Source organism: Prinia subflava, chromosome 1 (genome assembly GCF_021018805.1).
Source record: "Prinia subflava isolate CZ2003 ecotype Zambia chromosome 1, Cam_Psub_1.2, whole genome shotgun sequence".
Lineage (NCBI taxonomy): Eukaryota > Metazoa > Chordata > Aves > Passeriformes > Cisticolidae > Prinia > Prinia subflava.
Window position 1 is genome coordinate 131,589,642 of NC_086247.1, and position 17,681 is coordinate 131,607,322.

The 17,681-nt window shown below is 41.6% G+C and overlaps 1 protein-coding gene across 1 annotated transcript; it reads right to left on the reverse strand.

Moving 5' to 3' along the window:
* Positions 1-8,598: 8,598 nt before the first annotated feature.
* Positions 8,599-17,014, reverse strand: CLDN12 (claudin 12). The gene is made up of 3 exons (XM_063412602.1): positions 16,934-17,014; positions 14,578-14,645; positions 8,599-12,540 (listed from the first exon to the last, which is right to left on the reverse strand). The coding sequence occupies exon 3, from the start codon at positions 12,516-12,518 to the stop codon at positions 11,763-11,765; it is 756 nt and encodes a 251-aa protein (XP_063268672.1). The 5' UTR covers positions 12,519-12,540; positions 14,578-14,645; positions 16,934-17,014; the 3' UTR covers positions 8,599-11,762.
* Between the last annotated feature and the right edge of the window lie 667 nt (positions 17,015-17,681).

Genomic DNA, 17,681 nt, shown 5'->3' on the forward strand with positions numbered 1-17,681 from the left:
GCAGTTTGGTTTTTAATTAGATCAATGTTCCCACAAAAAGCAGTCTGTACTTCTCTCTCCCTGAATACTTGTTCTTGCATCTGAAAAGCACCATGGTATATGCAACAAAAACATATCTGTACTCCTATAGAGAACTGATGCAACTGGAAATCAGTTTTTCAGCAAGATCAGTGATACTCTATGGGGTTCACTGAGCAGGGGACCAAATTCTTGGGCTGGCACAGGACAGGAGGACTTGTACCCCAGGGGCTTTTGTTTGTTTGTTTTCTCAGTTGCACAACCAGCTGAAATGTCTGTTGGCTTCCTATAAAGGCTTCAGGGCATTGTTGAAGTCGTGTGAGAGGGTATGGTGAGATCTAGTACTTTCTTAAAGTACTAAGTGATTACAGGGAGCAGATCTGCCGAGTAAGGACATGCACCTTCATTTAGTCTTCCTTAAGAGTGTATTCAGATTTTAATAAAATGGTTTCTACAGCTATCTTTAAAAATATTAATAATGCTATTTTACAGAGCAAAATGTGCAACTATGAGTTCAGACTATTTCTCAAGGTCAGACACAGAAAATTAGATCTTCCAGGTCAATGTCCATCTTCTGTCTTATAATAACCAGTCTTCCATAAATAATCTTTGGTGAAACAGAATTCTTAGAGATACTAATAATTAGAAGTGGGAAGTTATGATAAACAGCCTAAGTCCAGTCCTGCAAATGCACAGATAGCAGATATTTGCAGAGATCAGAGCAGTGTGGTTTATTCAAGTTTTTTATGGGTTTGCTATCAATGCAACAGCCCAGTTTCATCTTCCAGGCAAAGCCTGGGATGAAAGCAGAGATTGGCTGTTAAACAGTATTAATAAATTCAGATATGTTCAGCTGAATACTGCTGGGACAGTTAAAGAAAGTCAATCTTCTCAGCTGATGTGGGCCTTTGCTGTCATGGAAGTAAGATTTGTACCCACAGTGAGTTTTTGCTTGCAAAGAGGTAGCCTAGAGGAATATAAAGGAGCAGTTCAATGTCTCTGCTCAGAGTGGTGGTAGCAGCTGATTTCCCTTGATTTTCATTGCACAGTACTCAAGTGACCATACACAATATTTAGGGAATAAACATACTATTCAGAAGAGTATCTGCATAATTACTCAATTATCTTGTGGTTGTAATGAGAGACAAAAATGCTAGTCTCATCAAAAAAGGCATACAGTGAAAATTCTTGCTTTCTGACCTACATGCTTTTCTAGTATAAAGTGGTGGGGTTTTTTTTGAAAAGGAATAGTTGAGAATAGCTTTATGTGCATTGTTCTGCAGGATGATTAATAGTACTGAATTTCAGTCAAATTGAAATATAGTCTATTGTTGGATGTATTGTAATGCTACTATGACCAAAATGACAAGCCAAGTGCTTCAAACTTTTATTTCAAATTAAAATGCACTGCCAGTCAAATCTGGCAGTGCATAAACAGCTGTTAACATTTAGTCCTCTTTAATATTTCAAAAAAGAGAGAGTAATGCATTTTCTAATATATCATGTACCGAACTGATCACTCCTAGCAGGGCTAATTAATTTATTTCGAAAAGCATTGGACATATTTAGACAAGGACTAATTGTTAAAAGCACTATTTCTTCAGTGGCAGGGCTGATTTGGTTTCTGGCTGAGCAGTGTTACATAAAAAATGGACAGAGCGTTCAAGAAAAATAGTGTCTGGGGCCTTGGCATAGGTATTGCTCAGATCTCCCAAACAGGCTGGTTGGTGTCAGTCTGGGTAGTGACAGGAGTTGCTGGGCCAGGGGAGACTCCCTTAACTGCTTCTCTGCTCAATTCTCACATGCCAGCTGGCTCCTGATCCTGTGTGACTACTTCAGCATGTGCATTATCCATTGTTGTATTTTAAACTAAAACTATGTGCAAAACTAACTATGTGCAAAAAAGACCGCCCTGTACTTACAAGAACAGTTTCTAAAATTTGCATGCACCCTACCTGCCTGCAATCCCATCAGTTCTGCAGCAGGAACCACCAGGAGGGTCTGAAAGGGCCAAATTCTCCACCCACGAGGTTATGGGATAAATTTAGGCGTAGAAATTTGTCTTGGAACCAGCAGGAAGTGTGTGGGAGGAACCCTCAGGACTGTCTGAATTTCTCACCTGAAAATCCCTTGCAACAGTCAGATTCTTTTATTGTGGAGGTGAGGAGGAGCCAAGTCTGTCACTTTGCTCAGCTGTGAGTCTCTTCTGTGCAGGGACTAGCTGAGGAATTCCTGGAGCACCCAGGGAGCTAATGAGTTTGGGGCACTGAGTGTGCACACAGGGACACCCCTAAGACCCAGCTACACCACAATTACAAGTAAAGGACAGCTTGACTCTCATTCATATGTCTCACACTAAACTTAGATACCGAAGCTCTTACCACAGCACCTCTGTAATTGAAAACCTTGCAGAACAGCATCCATCCAGCTGTGAAATAAGATAGGCAGCTCATGATTTCCTGTCTGTCTTGAGGTTTAACCAGGCACAGGCTTTTGTTGGGAACACAGATATAATGCCATGCAGATCATGCTGTTTTAAATTGTCTTGCTCTCTTGAGAAATCTGGTTCTAAGATTCAGCTCTTTTTTCCCAGAATGAGCTAATGTAATTATACTTAATTGCATGTTTTGTATTTATCATTGGCTTTTCTGTATTAAGTCTTGTCTCAGCCATAGCTGGGCAAGACAGACATTGTAGTGCTACAGTCACTTGGGGTAAGGTAAATGGGAGAGTCACAAAACAACAGCCCAGCAAAAGAAGGGTTCTGTTGCATTCCAGAAATTACTAACTCCATTTCAGCTATTGGTTTGACAAACTGACAGATAATATCCTTTGGCTGTTATTTCCCAGGACTTATCTAACATCTGAAAGACTTCCGTTGTCAAAAACTGGTAAAAATCACCTAACATTTTAATGCCAAAGTATGGGATAATTGTTTTCCCACACAGCTGCTCTTACTTAGTCCATTTTCTGAACTGTGAGGGGACCAGACTTTCTCTTAGCATTTCACAATCTATATCCTATGAGTTAACAGACTTTTTCATTGGATTGGACATTGGATCTTTTCCTTAATACTATCTATTTCCTGCCTTGTCAGCTCTTCAACTTTTCCTTCCCCTGCTGCAGACTTGGGTTTGGTTCAGAATGCCATATAACTATGCAAAAACTAGTACTGAGATCTCATATATCTCTGCTCTATTTTCAATACAAAGTGCTAGTATAATTTCCTTCTTGGATCAGTTTAAGTAATTCAAAAATCCTAATACCAAAACATCCTGCTGTGGCTTTGGTCTATCTTCCTCCCTCCATCACTTTAACTCAGACCAATTAAGAAATAGAATCTGTATCTAATTATTGTCCTGGAATTTTGTGCAATGCCAGTTCTACACTATCACAGAAAAGGAGTCCCTTCTTCTGTCATATGCAATATATAATTCCCAGCCTTATTTAAATATGGGAATGTATCATTGCAGTACACATCCCCAAATTACCTCATCTGGAATTCTGACTGTAGCAAGTACTTATATTTTGCTTCTTTGAAGAAATTAAGATACAGAGAAGATACTGTTGATTACCCTGCTTGGTTTCACAATATACACTCACCTGTATTAACCAAAGCAGGTAATTACTGTTTTAGAAAGCTGTAGCTTTACAAATGTTCCCATGAACACAGAATCCTGTCCAAATCTCCTTGCTTGTGCTACTGAACTGTGATGTTGGGAATCTGGGAGTTTACAAATGTCTGCCTTTACGTTTCAGACATTTTCAACACAATTGTGATCAAATCCTTATTTTGATTTACAGATAATTTCTTTCTAGGCAGTGGGTGACAGACTCATTTATAGCTGGATGATATACTGAGTGGGGATTTCCAATTTAAACCCGATGTCCAAATTTCTGATATTCTGCTCCATGCCTGTGCCAATGGAAAAGGAAATCCTGCCTTCTCCTACATTTTCTCTCTGCAACAGTCAGAGTTGTGCACTTTGGACAAGTGATAAGAGACACAACAGGCACAGTGGTTAGACACAGACAATATTTTCAGGAAATGTAATAATAACTTAATGCCATAGAGGAAACTTTAAGAGCTCAAGAAAACAAATTGATAGCTCTCTGCCATTAGGAACTTGTGTTTATTCCTGTTGGAAAGATATGACATCAGAGCCAGCAATAAACCCAAGAAAATGTGTTAAATATTTCAGTAGAGGCTAATATCAAGATGAAATGCAAAACATTGTAAAAACCGCTGTTAAGAAAAATATTTTCCAGAACCAACCCAAGAAACATGACCAATTTTAGTTTGCTAGTTTACAATAATGTTCAAGCAAATCTAGGCTTATGTTATCTTTGAGAGATCATACAGGAGCTTCTGCAGCCCCTTATGCCATCCCTGGGGCCCTACAAATACAGTGAGATGTTACCTGAGATACTGTCTTGTAAAAATGGTTCCTGGAGGGCTGCCGTGGACTTCTGGACCCAGGGAACTGACTTGCCCATGCTGGGAAAGCAGGAGAAGGGCCCTGAAATTCTTTAGGAAATGAAGCCGTGCATGAAACAAAGACAGTTCTGATGTACAGAAAGGTTCTTAAAAGGACGATTTTCTAGGGACAGACACTGTCAAAGGCAACCTTTCCTCTCTAGAAATGCTAATCTACTTGGCTGACTGGAGAGTCAAAAGCTGCAGTTTTAGTACTTTTGTATGCACACACAAGAAGCTCAGAGGCATATCTCATCAAATCACTTTCATGTTATATGTCTAATATGACCTTTTTGAGTTCATTTAGTGAGTTGCAAACCAAAAAAATGTTTGTAATGTGTTTGAATGTTAGCGTGAGTACTGAAATTCACTCTGAGCAAATTCTGTTCTGCCAAGTGTTCACAATCTTCTATAGCAGCTCTAAGTAGATTAGTGCTGAGAGCCTGAGAGAATTACAGCTCCCAGAGGACTTCTCCAGCAAGGCATGCAGGCATCAGCCGCCAGGATTAGTGGTTCTCAGGGTTCTCATAACGCCTTGGCTAATTAGAGGTGCAGCCACACAGCGTTTGAAGGTGTACATGCAGACTAACTGGGACTGCTGCAGCTTACTGATGATGAGCTCTGGAACTGCTGACACCAGAACTGCTGAAAGCCCCACCAGCATCTCAGCTTAGCCAGAAACAGCACCAGAAACCTTGTGTTGTGGCTGCCAGTGTCCCAGTGTGGCACCAGGCTTACAGAGCCAGCTCTCTCCCAGTTGTTCAGCTCACTCTCCCAAGTATTTGCAAGGGAAATGTCCTCACCTCCGCAGCTGTGGAGCTGTCAACAGCATTTGGTCAGAGTTGCAGTAACAAGTTAGATCTGAAGGTGCCCTCACCACAAGCCTAACAAAGAGGAGAAAGGTGAATATATTTTTTGATGGCTGGGCTTGTATTCTCAAGGCCTTCCCTGGGAGATGTATAATTGAACCAAACAGAATAGGCAGCAACAGAAGCAGCTAAATGTGTGCAATCTCACTTACCTGAAGCTGTACTGTAGAAAATATGCCCTCCACTAAGCCCATTTTGTGAGAATTCAGTTCCTTGTCAGCTGCTTCCCAAGATGAGAGTTTTACCAGGAAATTCAACCTGTCTACAGAACACCATAGCAAAACAGTAGAAAGTATATTGATTGAAACAGAAAGTATAATGGAACTGATAAAGGAGCCTGGTATCTTAGGTCTGATCCAGCAGAAACCATGGCAGAGACAGATACAGATAAGGCTCCCCGAGGTAGAAGTGACCAAGAAACATGTTGTGAAACTTTGTAATGATGACTGAGTAACTAATGTCATAAAGAATGCATAACCAATGAGAAATTGTTATCAAAAATAGAACCCTATGTACGTGCCACACAAGAAAACCCTTATATAAACGCCTTGTATGCTCAGTAAAAGGGACTTCTGTTCAGAACCCGAAATGTTCCTCTCTCAGTCACCGATAGAAAGAACCTGAGCATTTTATTATTGCTGACTTTAGAGTCAAAACAGTGAAATGATAGTAATTCATGGTGCTGAGTCTCTAGAGATAATACTAAACTATTCACATCTAACCTATAAACTAATGTAAATACCTTACTATGTGGCACTGTTAATCTACTAAAAAATTAGCTCTTTTCCTTACCAATGTCATTATCAGTTTCTGCATACATATATAATCTAAAGCAGTGTGATCTTCAAATTCAATGGAAGTCAACTCCTTTTCGTGCTTCATTATGTTTTTCTTGCCATACTGTCTTTCTGAGTAAATTAGGATGAAAGGAACAAAGGAATAAACTTTGAAATGTTCTGAAACATGATTTTTTTGCCTTGCTAATAAATATTCTGTGTTTTTTCTCCAAACACAGCATTTTTCAACCACTTCTACAACTGATAAACACAAACCACCTTAATTTTTTTTCAAATTAACATAATCTTTTTTATGCAAGTTGTTAACTAAGTGAGAAAACAAAGTAAGGCTTCATGAAGAATCAGGCTAGGACTGCCATCTTGCCCTTCTTCCACTCACACACTCCCACTGCCTCCTCTGTGTTGGCAGTAGAGCTTGTGACCAGGAGGCAGACCAGATTAGCCACCCGGGGGGCTGAAAATTAAATAAGCAGAAAAGATAAATAGCAAAAGGAGCAATAGGACATGGTTTCATCTCCTGGTAGCAGACTGTATTTACATCTGCTTAAGCCCATCAAAAAAATCACATGCTGAAGCCTCTTGAACAGTAGGTCACAAAGGGTCTGCAGGAACACAAGATAGATCCCAGACCTGTTTTAGAAAACAACTTATTTTTGATATAACTACTAGTATTTATTTAAACTCCAATGTGAATTTGTAAATGATCTTACACAATTGTTTATAAATATATTGTGGCTTTGGCAATAAAACCAGCACACTATCAGTGGTTACAGACCCTGGTGGAAGGGCTGTCATATGGGGTCTTAAGGCCACAGAGAGACTGGAGAGCACCAAGCTTTGGTGCTGAAATGTCAGCCTTGGCAGTGATGGCTCCATAGCAGGCATGGCATATCCCTAGGAAGTGGCACTGAGCACTTGGGTGAATGTCTGTGGTCCCCAAGGGCACATACTGCCTGGGCAGTACTTGCATGCTGTGTTTTCCATGTTTACTTATATTCCTCTGGGAGCTGTCGATGCTGACGAAAGCTTATTCAAATACTTAGAGCTTTCATTACGTATTTTTCTCTTTGTTAGAACAGAAACTAGGACAACAACCCTGCTCTTGGAAGTCCAGCTGTCTGGTCACTCTCCTCAAAACAGTCAATAACTCATACCCTACAGCTCACTACAATTTCTACTGCCCTGTTCTCAGTCTTTACATCTCCTTGCAGCTGCCACACCCAGAAGACAAGGCCCCCACACTGCCCAGACTAATACCGAGTAACCAAACTGACTCTTTGGAACACAGACAAAAAGCAGTTTTGAAAACAGTAAAAACATCCTCCAGTAAGGCCTCTGTATGTCCCTCTTGATGAATAATGATGCAGCAGTAGAACAAAAAACTTACAGAAAAGCTGATGCTGCTTCTGAGGTGCACTACTGCTCAGTAGGTACAAGAAGGGATACGTAATATTACACACCTCATGAACCACACATGTGGACAAAAGTCCTGTGAAATAAAAGAAGGGAAAAACTGCCAGGATATTTGTTTCCAGGCACAAATGGTGGGGTAGGGTTTGTTTTTTTTTTTAATTTTAGTATTAAAAAAATGAGTCACTCACATTTTGGGAGAAACTGAGTTCTCTGCATCCCAGTATTTATGGCAACATCCAATCAGCCCCTAGGTTTACACTAGCTCATACAAAGATGAGGCCTGTCTGAAAGTGACAGCAAATGAGGAAATGAACTCACTGAAGCAGAGATTGTAAAGTCCTTTTTTCATCCCCTCAAATGAGTTGTGGTACTGACAACTACTTTTTACTGTGGTTGCTCCACAAGTTCTCCTATAAACTATTTCCCAAAACAGATAAAAACCCAATCTAGAATCTAGTTGCAAAGACCAGAAATCCTGAGGAATTACCAGCAAGTCTCACTCTATTCTGCAAAATAATTCAGGTTTTGTGAAACTGAACTACAGTATCAGCATTTTTAACACTCAAAGGGTTTTTGTATTTCTCTCCTTAAAATGGGGAAAAGCTCAGTACTAAGTCACCATAAGCTGCTGAGCTGCAGCAGCCAGGAGCAGCACACAACAGAAGTGAAGCACCAGGAACCAGCACCACCCTTCCGGACTGCCACAAGTGCAGGGGACGCCCACAGGTCAGGAGGCAGCATATGCTCCAGCTGACAGCACATCCTGCACAGCAGAAGGGAGGGCAGAAATTTGACTTATCCCCCCTTTTCAGAAGGGTTGGTTTGGGGTTTTGTGATGGTTTTAAAGATTATTTTGTTTCGCTCAAAGCAGGAGTCCTATCAAATTAGGCAGCTAAAATGCCGTATACACATTTTAAACCTGTTAAGGCATGAGAAATAGTCTGGTGATCAATACTGAAAGGTAAAGTCTTTCATATTCTAGTAGCTACTGTTTTCAACAAAATTAATCAAAATAAACAGCATCTGTATGAGACTCTTTTATTAAAAATACATATCTTGTTTCACATAAAAAGAACCAACACTTAACACAATTTAAAGAAGTTGGACAGGAACTATTTGAAAAAACACAGGTTCCTGTAATTCCAAAGCACCCAACCTTTCCTGCACAAGCTACAAATTAAAATCTTTCTGTTCAAGACCCCAAGTGCTTGTCCTGCACACAGCAGTGCCCAGGAAGGTGCAGCTGGTCAGAGGAGGGGTGCTAACTGGCAGACACCCCTGCAGGACACAAGTGTTCTTTCCCAATCCAGGCAGGCCTGTCACACCCCAGCCCTGGTGCTGGGCACGATGGCAACCTTAGCTAAAAAAAAACGTTGGAGTGGCACTTGGCTGAAGTGTCACAGGTTGGCCATGTGTTTCTGTAACAAAGGAAATATAGCACAGCACTTCCAGGTAACTTCACTTAGGAACCAGCAGAAACATTAACAGCATTGATGAAAGAAAACCAGTCGTGCTTTGGTGACAGAAAATGATGCAACAGGTTTTTTGACAACTACAACCTATGCTGGAATCCATCATTTTCTGGAGCCCCATTTTCATAACTCATTCATCTCTGACTTTTGGAAAGACACAATTTTCAAAGCAATGAGTTATCAGCTTAGGCAGCAGCAAATACTAATTAAAAGTTCAGTGCATAAGAATCAAAGTCAGAATACAAAAGAGCTGTCAGAGGCATCTGCTATTAAAGTGCACAGAAAACAACACTGGCTAAACTTATATTCTGGTAGAAAGCAACAGTTTGCCAGGCTGTCATTCTTGTTCTGGAGATGCTGAAAATTCAGCTCCTTTTTAAGTCACTAAGAGACATATTCATCAGCTCTTAAAAATGATCAAAATGCTTTGCAAATTCAAGCTCAAAGAGTGTATCAGACACTGACTGTAACGTTTACTGGCCAACTCATAACTGAAGCAAGGCACAAAAAAGAAAAGACACTGAAGTGATGCAGAAGCAAGACAACGTTACATCACAAACCAGTGGCCCTTTTGCTTTGACCTTACAAGGCATTAAAGGATATGGGCAGCTAAACAGCAACAGTGTTGGACAACTAAACTAACAGTAAAGCAAGGTTCAGTTTTGAAGAAAAACAAATTGGCTTGCATGTCATTACACGTGTTCTAATCCCATGCAAGTCATGATCTGATTAGAAAAGACACTTCATGCTCTCGTACCTTGTAAACCTAAGAGAGTATTAAACTCATGTTTAGGCCTTTAAAGGCATATCTGCTTACATATCCTTTATTGTCTACAGTGTTAATTCCTCAAGACTGCTGTTTAATCAAGCACTGTCTTACAGGCCTGTCACTTTACTGACTGTGCTGGGAATTGATAGAGATCAGCTTCCTCCCTCTGTTCACTGAAGTCTGAGATCTGTCAGCTAAAACACAATCCTTCTTTATACACTGTTATTTCACAGATTTTAACGGAACAAGATTTGCCCAGTACAGTACTTGTTTCTATTTCTAACACCTGGAGGAGGAAACTAAATTGTTTTCAGGACCTTGGATTAATTTTCAGAACTGGAATTAAAGAACTTGATTTGATTTTTCTAGAAAAACAAGTTTATTCTGGGACTAATGAAATGCAAATACCCACTAAGCTCCAGAATGCCACCAATCAAAACAACTTTCCTAACTGGGACGACATCTTAAATATAAGATCTCAATTTACCAAAACCTGAGAGAATCAAATGCTTGTCTTAATTATAGCACTCTTCAACTCACTGTCATCAAATTTTCAAGTCATGTCAAAGCCCATACTGAAGAGCTTTGATCCGTAGGCTTCACCTGCTGCTCTGCATTTTAGAAGGCAAAAAGTGATTTAAAGACATCCCAGGCTGGGAATTTACAATCATCCTTGTAGAGCTACAACTCACAAGTTACTCAAAATCTCATCTTACGGAAAATAGGAATAGGAAACTTTCTGCATTTATGAGGTGGCAGCAGGGGAAATAACTGAATTTTGAAATAGCTGAATTTGAAAGGTGTTAAAGAACAAGGCTGAAAAGATTCAGTCTTAATCAGTAATGAAGTAAGCTACAGTATGAAAGTCTATCGACCATAAAGAGCAACTCTGAAAAAAAACCAAGCTCATTGTTCCTCGTATATACACTTTTAAAAAACATCTAGATTAAAAAATCTCCCCCTTAGGGTTATAATTCCCTTTTCAGAGAAATGTATATATAGCTTGTATACAGTGTTTTAAAAGAATCTTTCAGTCTTCAGAATTCTTTATGACTTTCCTAACCCTTTTTGCAGTGAGCGGCATTTCTCTCCAGAACTGAACACTTTATATCCTACTTGAAACTCCATTTTTAAGAAGGCCTTAAAATAAAACATTCAAGGTTCTAATTACAATTTTTAAGTACTAGTGTTTTTTGTTTTAATCACAAAATAGATCTAGTGAATTTGCTAACTTAGTAAAAAACAGACTAGAAATAAAATTCACAAAATATTTCTAGCCTTCAGTAATTCACAAAATGCTATTACAGCACAGAACAACATTCTTAGTTAAATCTGTTTTATTCGTTCTGATAGCTACTTTGAAAATAAAGGGTAATTTGGCACAAATTCTGTTACAGAAGTTCCTAAGCAAGTATCTGTGTGTACAGCAAAAAACAAAGAACACTGCACAGAACTGAATTAGTTTGCCAAACACCCTTTTCAGACATCACACATTACAATATGTGGGTCTGGATGAACAAGAAACTCAGTGAATCCCCTACACCCAGTTCCATTGCCTGCATCTGGACAATACATGGGTGCAAGGGTCTTACAATGAGAATCTAGGAATAGCTTATCAAAATTCAAAGAGGTTCAAACCTGCTTTGACATCAGTAAGCAAAAGGAGGGATGCATACAATTGTTAGTGTACTGTTCCAACATTAGCAGCATCTTTGACTGCAGTGAGCTCAGTCAAAAAAAGAAAAAGAAAAAAAGGAAAGGTGGTCAGGAAGTAACAAACAGACCAGAACAGCAACAGATTTGCTGAACTTGGGCCTCCACGGCTTTGTGCCTTGGGAAACTCAACCTCGCAAAGGATTATGCTCAGTGCAGGGCAGCACCGAATCAAGCCTGCAATTTTCATGGCTTGAACGAGCACAAGAACTTGGCTTCCAAGGCTTTGTCTCCTTAAGAGGAATGTGTCACCACAGGAATGTCAATCTCTACGGCAGAGAGGCGGGAACGTGCGGAGTGTGCGGAGTGTGCGGAGTACGGCTGAGAGGCATAGCTGTGCATGCTGGGGGCGTGCGAATACAGGGGCTGCCAGAAAGGAGAAGGGAGGCTTTTGCATGCACAGTACCACAGGAACAGCAGGATGGAAGTGAAAAACAGACCCCCAGCACTGGCAATGGCAATAAATACAGAGATGTCAAAGCTGAAGATGGGCTCGTATTTCCTGTTCAGATAATTGTTATAGAAAATGACCCAGATGGACGGAGTGAGACAAATGGCACAGGCAAGCAGGAACAAGAGGCCGGCCACGAGGTGGCAGCCCGCGCTGTTTACCAGGCACTTGGCCAGTTTGACGTTTGGCACGGTGGATACAAAGGCTGTGTTACACATGCCAATCATGCAGAGGAACAGAGCTGAGACGGCAGTAAACATACTGAGAGGAAGGGCAAACTGAAGAACACGCAAATCCAGCTGATCGACAGCCGTGTACCACTGTGGGTCATAGATCACACAGTCTCTGCTCCCATCAAAGCGCGCGCACTTAATCCAGAGTCCCGTGTAAACGGTCACATTCCTCTCGTTCTTGTTGTATGTGTACAGTCTCATCTGCCTCCAGTTTGGAAGCAGAACTGCTGCAAGGAGCCCAGCTACTGAGGCTGTTCCACTGAGGAAGGCCAGTACGGTCGCTGCATGAACATCCCGGCAGCCCATATTTGCCCACCGAGGTTGCTTCCTGCAATTAAAAAGAAAAATATAAAAGAAAATCACAGACACAGGACTAACTACAGTTGATTTGTACCAGGTTAATCAACTTAGATGAGAGTTGGTAGGCACAAACTCTGCAGCACCTTCTTTGTCTGACACACTTCAGTGGTAACACCACCACATTCACGCTTTAATGAAACGTCAGGTTATTTCACAAACTGTTGTGATTTCTCAGCTGACAGACTGCGGAAGTTGCTGTGTTCAAGATGAAAAAGAAGCATATTTGAATGTGAGTCCACATGGCCATGATTTAAATTCACCTGTCCTCACCTGGCAGCTCCCTGTCTTTAGCCCAGATACAATTTCAGACTGCATGCTCAGTCCTACCATGCTGCTGCGTGAGTAAAAGGGAGTTGCTTAAAATCTCCATCATTAGACTGGCAAGGAATGCATATGCAGGCAGTTACACACATTTTATATAGGCCAAGCTGTTGACAAGAGCTGCGAGATAGTGGCGGAGGCTCTGCTGAGTAATTTACTATGAATTTTTCAACAGCAGCTAACAGTTCTGCCACACTACTCCTGCCTTTCAACATCAACTGTCCAAGCACACAATTACAGAAAACAGAGGGCTTTTCAGCTTTCACATTTTCCACTTCAGAGCAAGTGTTAATACTGCTTCCTTTTCAATATAACCACTGTCTGCATACCTACTACAGCCTCTTGCCTGCAGAGATGCTGAGAAACAGTCCAAATGACGGGTCTTTACAAACAAAAATTAATTAAAAAAGACTCAGTTCAAGTTATTCCTTCTCTGCATGCCCAAGATACTTTAAAGAAGCCTAATGCTTAATAGCCACTGAGCCTTAACCCCCAAATGTACTTGAAGCTGGACACTAAGAATTATAGTACCTAAAAAAACCCAGATACTTTGCAAATTCTCACTAAGCACCATTCAGTTATAAACTTCCCTTGAAATTTCTTCCAAATTATTACACTGCATTGTGCGTATTTGTCAAATGTCCAAAGTCATAGACCAATTCCTTAAGTACTAGTGGTTCTGCTTAATACAAATACAAGTAACTGAGTATCTGTATCACAGAAAGATTATAGACATGGCTGCAAACAAAAAGGCAACTGGATGTGATCTCTCACTCTTTATACCTGCAAATATCCAATGACCAGGGATTTCCAATTTTCAGATAAGGAATTCCCATGTATACTGGAAACACACTAAAAGTATTATCACGCCATACTGCTAGCCAGCATTCTATTGATTTATAGACAAATAAATGAAGTTCAGTTTGTTTCCTAAGAAACCATTAGGCAATTATTTTATGCCATCTAATCCTGAAGAACTGCACTGGAATATGGGCACTATTTAAGAGCTGATCACAGTCTTCTAAAGAAGTAGTTTAGAAAGACAAAATGACAACCACATTTATGCTAAAAACAACCTTATTTGTCAAAATGAAAGCATTATATTGTTGCTAAGGATAGCTGAGTGTGGACAAGCTTCTCTTCCCACGGCAGTAAACTTTTCAGATGGCAGGTCATTAAAAGGATAGGCCCTGGGTAGGGGGACCAAAGAAGTCTTTCCGTCAGGATTATTTTAATATGATGCTTAACCCTAGCTTTGGTAAGGTCAAAACAATCAACTTGCAAGAAAATGGAACTACAGCAAATGAACTTCAGGGTTAAATTTAATATAGTATCTATTTCTGTCCTCCTCAAGCTTGATGCTTTTGCTTTTCCATAAAGAGCTTGCCTTTACCTGGATAAAACCTCCATACAGACAGGGCATACTCCAAGACAGAGCTATATGTGAACCAGCTGGAATAAACACATGACTGACCATTTTCAGAAGCCTGCTGTTTCTGAAAATTCATCTGCAGTAGTAGATTACTGCAAATAGGCAAGTTACCCACCATCCTTTCCACCAGGGGAGACCTATCCCATTTTGCAAATACTGCTGGCTTTATGACAGTAATTATAGCTGCAGCTCCCCCATGAAGACAGTAAAAGAACAGGGGTTGTCTTAATTAGATGGCCTCAGTGTACTTACCAGCAGTGTCTGCAAATCAAGAGAAACCGTAGCAACTTCTATAAGCAGGAGAAAAGGTCTTACTGGATCTAAGAAACAGAACAAAGAAAGGGTCACCATCACATCTGTTTCATGCAATTTCAGCAACAGCATTTACACTGCAATTTGGGAATTAGGAGTATCAACTATGTTTGCATTAGGCCAACTCCATCACCTTCTAAAATTTCCTCTTACTTAAAAAACAAAACTCAAAACTACTTTTTTCCTTTCTTAATTTTTTTTCCCTAGAGCTTGTTCTCTATCTATTCATCTCAAAAGGTAAGGGTGGTAAAAAACCTGCCTTTTTAATGGGTGTTCCACAATACAGAGTTTGCATCCTGAATTTTATGTTTTCAGCAAAAAATCCATAAGTCATACATTACTGTAGATGTTAGGTTCAAGGCTGCACTTAAACAGCAGTGAGGAAAAGGTGCAATGATTATTTAATGTCAGCAAACAAAGCACAAGCTCTAACTTGTTTATGTATCTTGTGGGTCTCTATTCCTTCCTGCCTTCTACAGGAAGGTTTCAAGGAAATTGAAGAAAAGCAGGAAATACTGGTAATGCCTTTTTAGTGGCTGTCCAGCTTTTCCAGAGGAAAAGATCCTCTTGTGGATTTTCTACACCTACATCTAAGTCCCAAGATCAAATCTGTAGGTCATAATAGGTAAATCACTTTACTACTGGACAGCATCAGACCTCCAAGCATGTCAGTATGCAACTTTTACAAGTTACAGCCTAAAGGCAGGTTTGTTGGGCTAACATGTGCAAAGACAGAGTTTATTCTAAACCACCCATATCAAACCCTGAAATGTAAAATTCATATACGAACAGACTCCATCACCTACAAAAACATTAAAGAAATTCTTCTATCAAACTATCTAGGCAAGAAAGAGACTTTACAACACAGTCATGAACCCAAATTTTTTCACTAAATGAGAAAGAGGGCTTCAGATTCGGAAATTCATTAATATGAATGCTACTGCATATAAGACACAGAAATGCAGATGTACAGCTTGGAGTAGCAGCTTTTGTTCACTGACATTACTGATTTATTTTCAAGCTTTCTGTGCACTTTGCAGCTGAAGCCAAGATAAACACACAGACCTCCCTCTGGAGGTTCACACCCATGAACCCATCACAACAACATCATTAAGTAGAAAATTAGTACAGGCAAACAAAGCTGTCAACGGGAGCTGTGCCCAGCCCAGGAGTCCCTCCCATTAAATGATGAAACAGCTACAGAGCAGCTGTGGAGGAATATTCCCCAACACCCAACTCATTTCTGCAGACATAGTTTCTTTCGGATCTCTCTTCCTCTCTTTAGTCTCTCATTTTATTATCTATCCCTGGTGGTGTTGAACAACCAGGCACCTCAGCCACTTCTCAACCAGCTGTCCAAGGGAAGAAAACACACACTGGCCAGACAGAACCCTGCCTTGCCTTACATTGTTGGCTTCAGCTTCTTCCATCCCAAGGATTTTAAAGCTGCACTGTGCGAGACTCTTTTATTATATGAGCCACAGAAGTTACCAGTCCTAATAGCAACCCTTAATAGGGACAGATTTTACCCCCTATTCTGAAGATCCATGTTGCTGTAACAAGCAATGTTGGATGAATCCGGTTAAAAACTGGTAAATCATTCAAGGCCCACAAGATAAAAAAAAAAGAAAGACAGACGAAAAAAATGACATTTACTAAGACGTAATTCAGAAATGAGTAAACCCAGTTCTTTTCTCGTGCATGGCCTTGAGAAGACCACGGTCTGGGAAGCATCATTGTTTTGTAAAGCCCTGCAGGAAAGAAGTCACAGTATAATTTATCAACACAATTTATAAAAAGCGGTTGTCTAACTATCCACAACAGCACGAGCAGTTTAAAATTTTTTATGAATTCTGGGTAACTGGCCACCAGAAACTGGAGGCGTAAAGCTCGCCGCTTTCAAGGGACTGGTTCAGAACCAGTGCAACCACTCTTTTTTTTTTTTTTTTTTTCTTAAATTCTGGGAATCAATCGCGCAGTTCCACGTTCTACAAAATTCCTTTTAAAAATAAATATATATGTACCGGCTTAGAATTAACGATCCTAGCTAACAGATTAGGACTTCCAATAAAAACTTGGAGCACGGGTAATCATTTTACCGACTGAACTGGAAAGAGCAGCTGACGCACAGAGAGAACACACAGCGTTCCCCCGGGGAGCACCGCCGGCCCTCGCCCGCGACAGCGCTCCGAGCCTGGCGCGCTGCGAGCCCGGACTCGCGGGGGAACCGGGGAGTGCCCCGGGGGGGGGCCGTGCCCGGGGAGCGCCGTGCCCCGGGAGCGCCGTGCCCGCTCACCTTGCCGCCGCTCCGAGGAGGCGCCATGGCCGCCGCTCGGCCGCGGAGCCGCCGCGCTGAGGGGAGGCCGCGGCCGCGCGGGGCCTTGTGGGGCGGAGCGGCGGCGCCGGCGCAGTGCGGGCCCGGCCCGGCGCACCGCGGGCCCTTCCCCGCCCGCCCGCTCGGGCTCTCCGCTCGCAGAAGCAGCGGAGAGCTCCGCCGCCCCTGGCCGGAAACGCCGGTGCTCTAAACCGCGTCCCTCCGGTAAGCCAGCTGACCGCAGGAGGGAGGAACCTGAATACAGCACGCGGCTACGGCCCAAGGCGGACGGCTCCGGTCAAGCCATGCTGCCTCTTATCCAAACACACCCCCACTCCCCCCTTTATGAGTGAGGGTAAGAGCGGTGTTCACAAAGTCCGGATAAACCAAAATGCTATTTTCAGCTATGAAACAGCCTGCAGAAAAGGAGGCTCGGGGGTGGTGTCACTCTACAGCCCCCTGAAAGGAGGCTGTAGGCAGGTGGGGGTTGGTCTTCTCTCTCCCAACCAGCGACAGGATGAGAGGACATGGGCTCAGTCTGTGCCAGGGCAAATTCAAACTGGACATTACAAGGAATTTCTTCACAGAAAGGGTAACGGGCTGCCCAGGGAGGTGGAGGGTAGAGGTGTTTAAGGCAAGAGTGGACGTGGCACTGAATGCCATGGTGTGGTTGACAAGGTGGTGTTCGATCTCTGGTTGGACTCAATCTCACAGGGCTTTCCCCACCTAA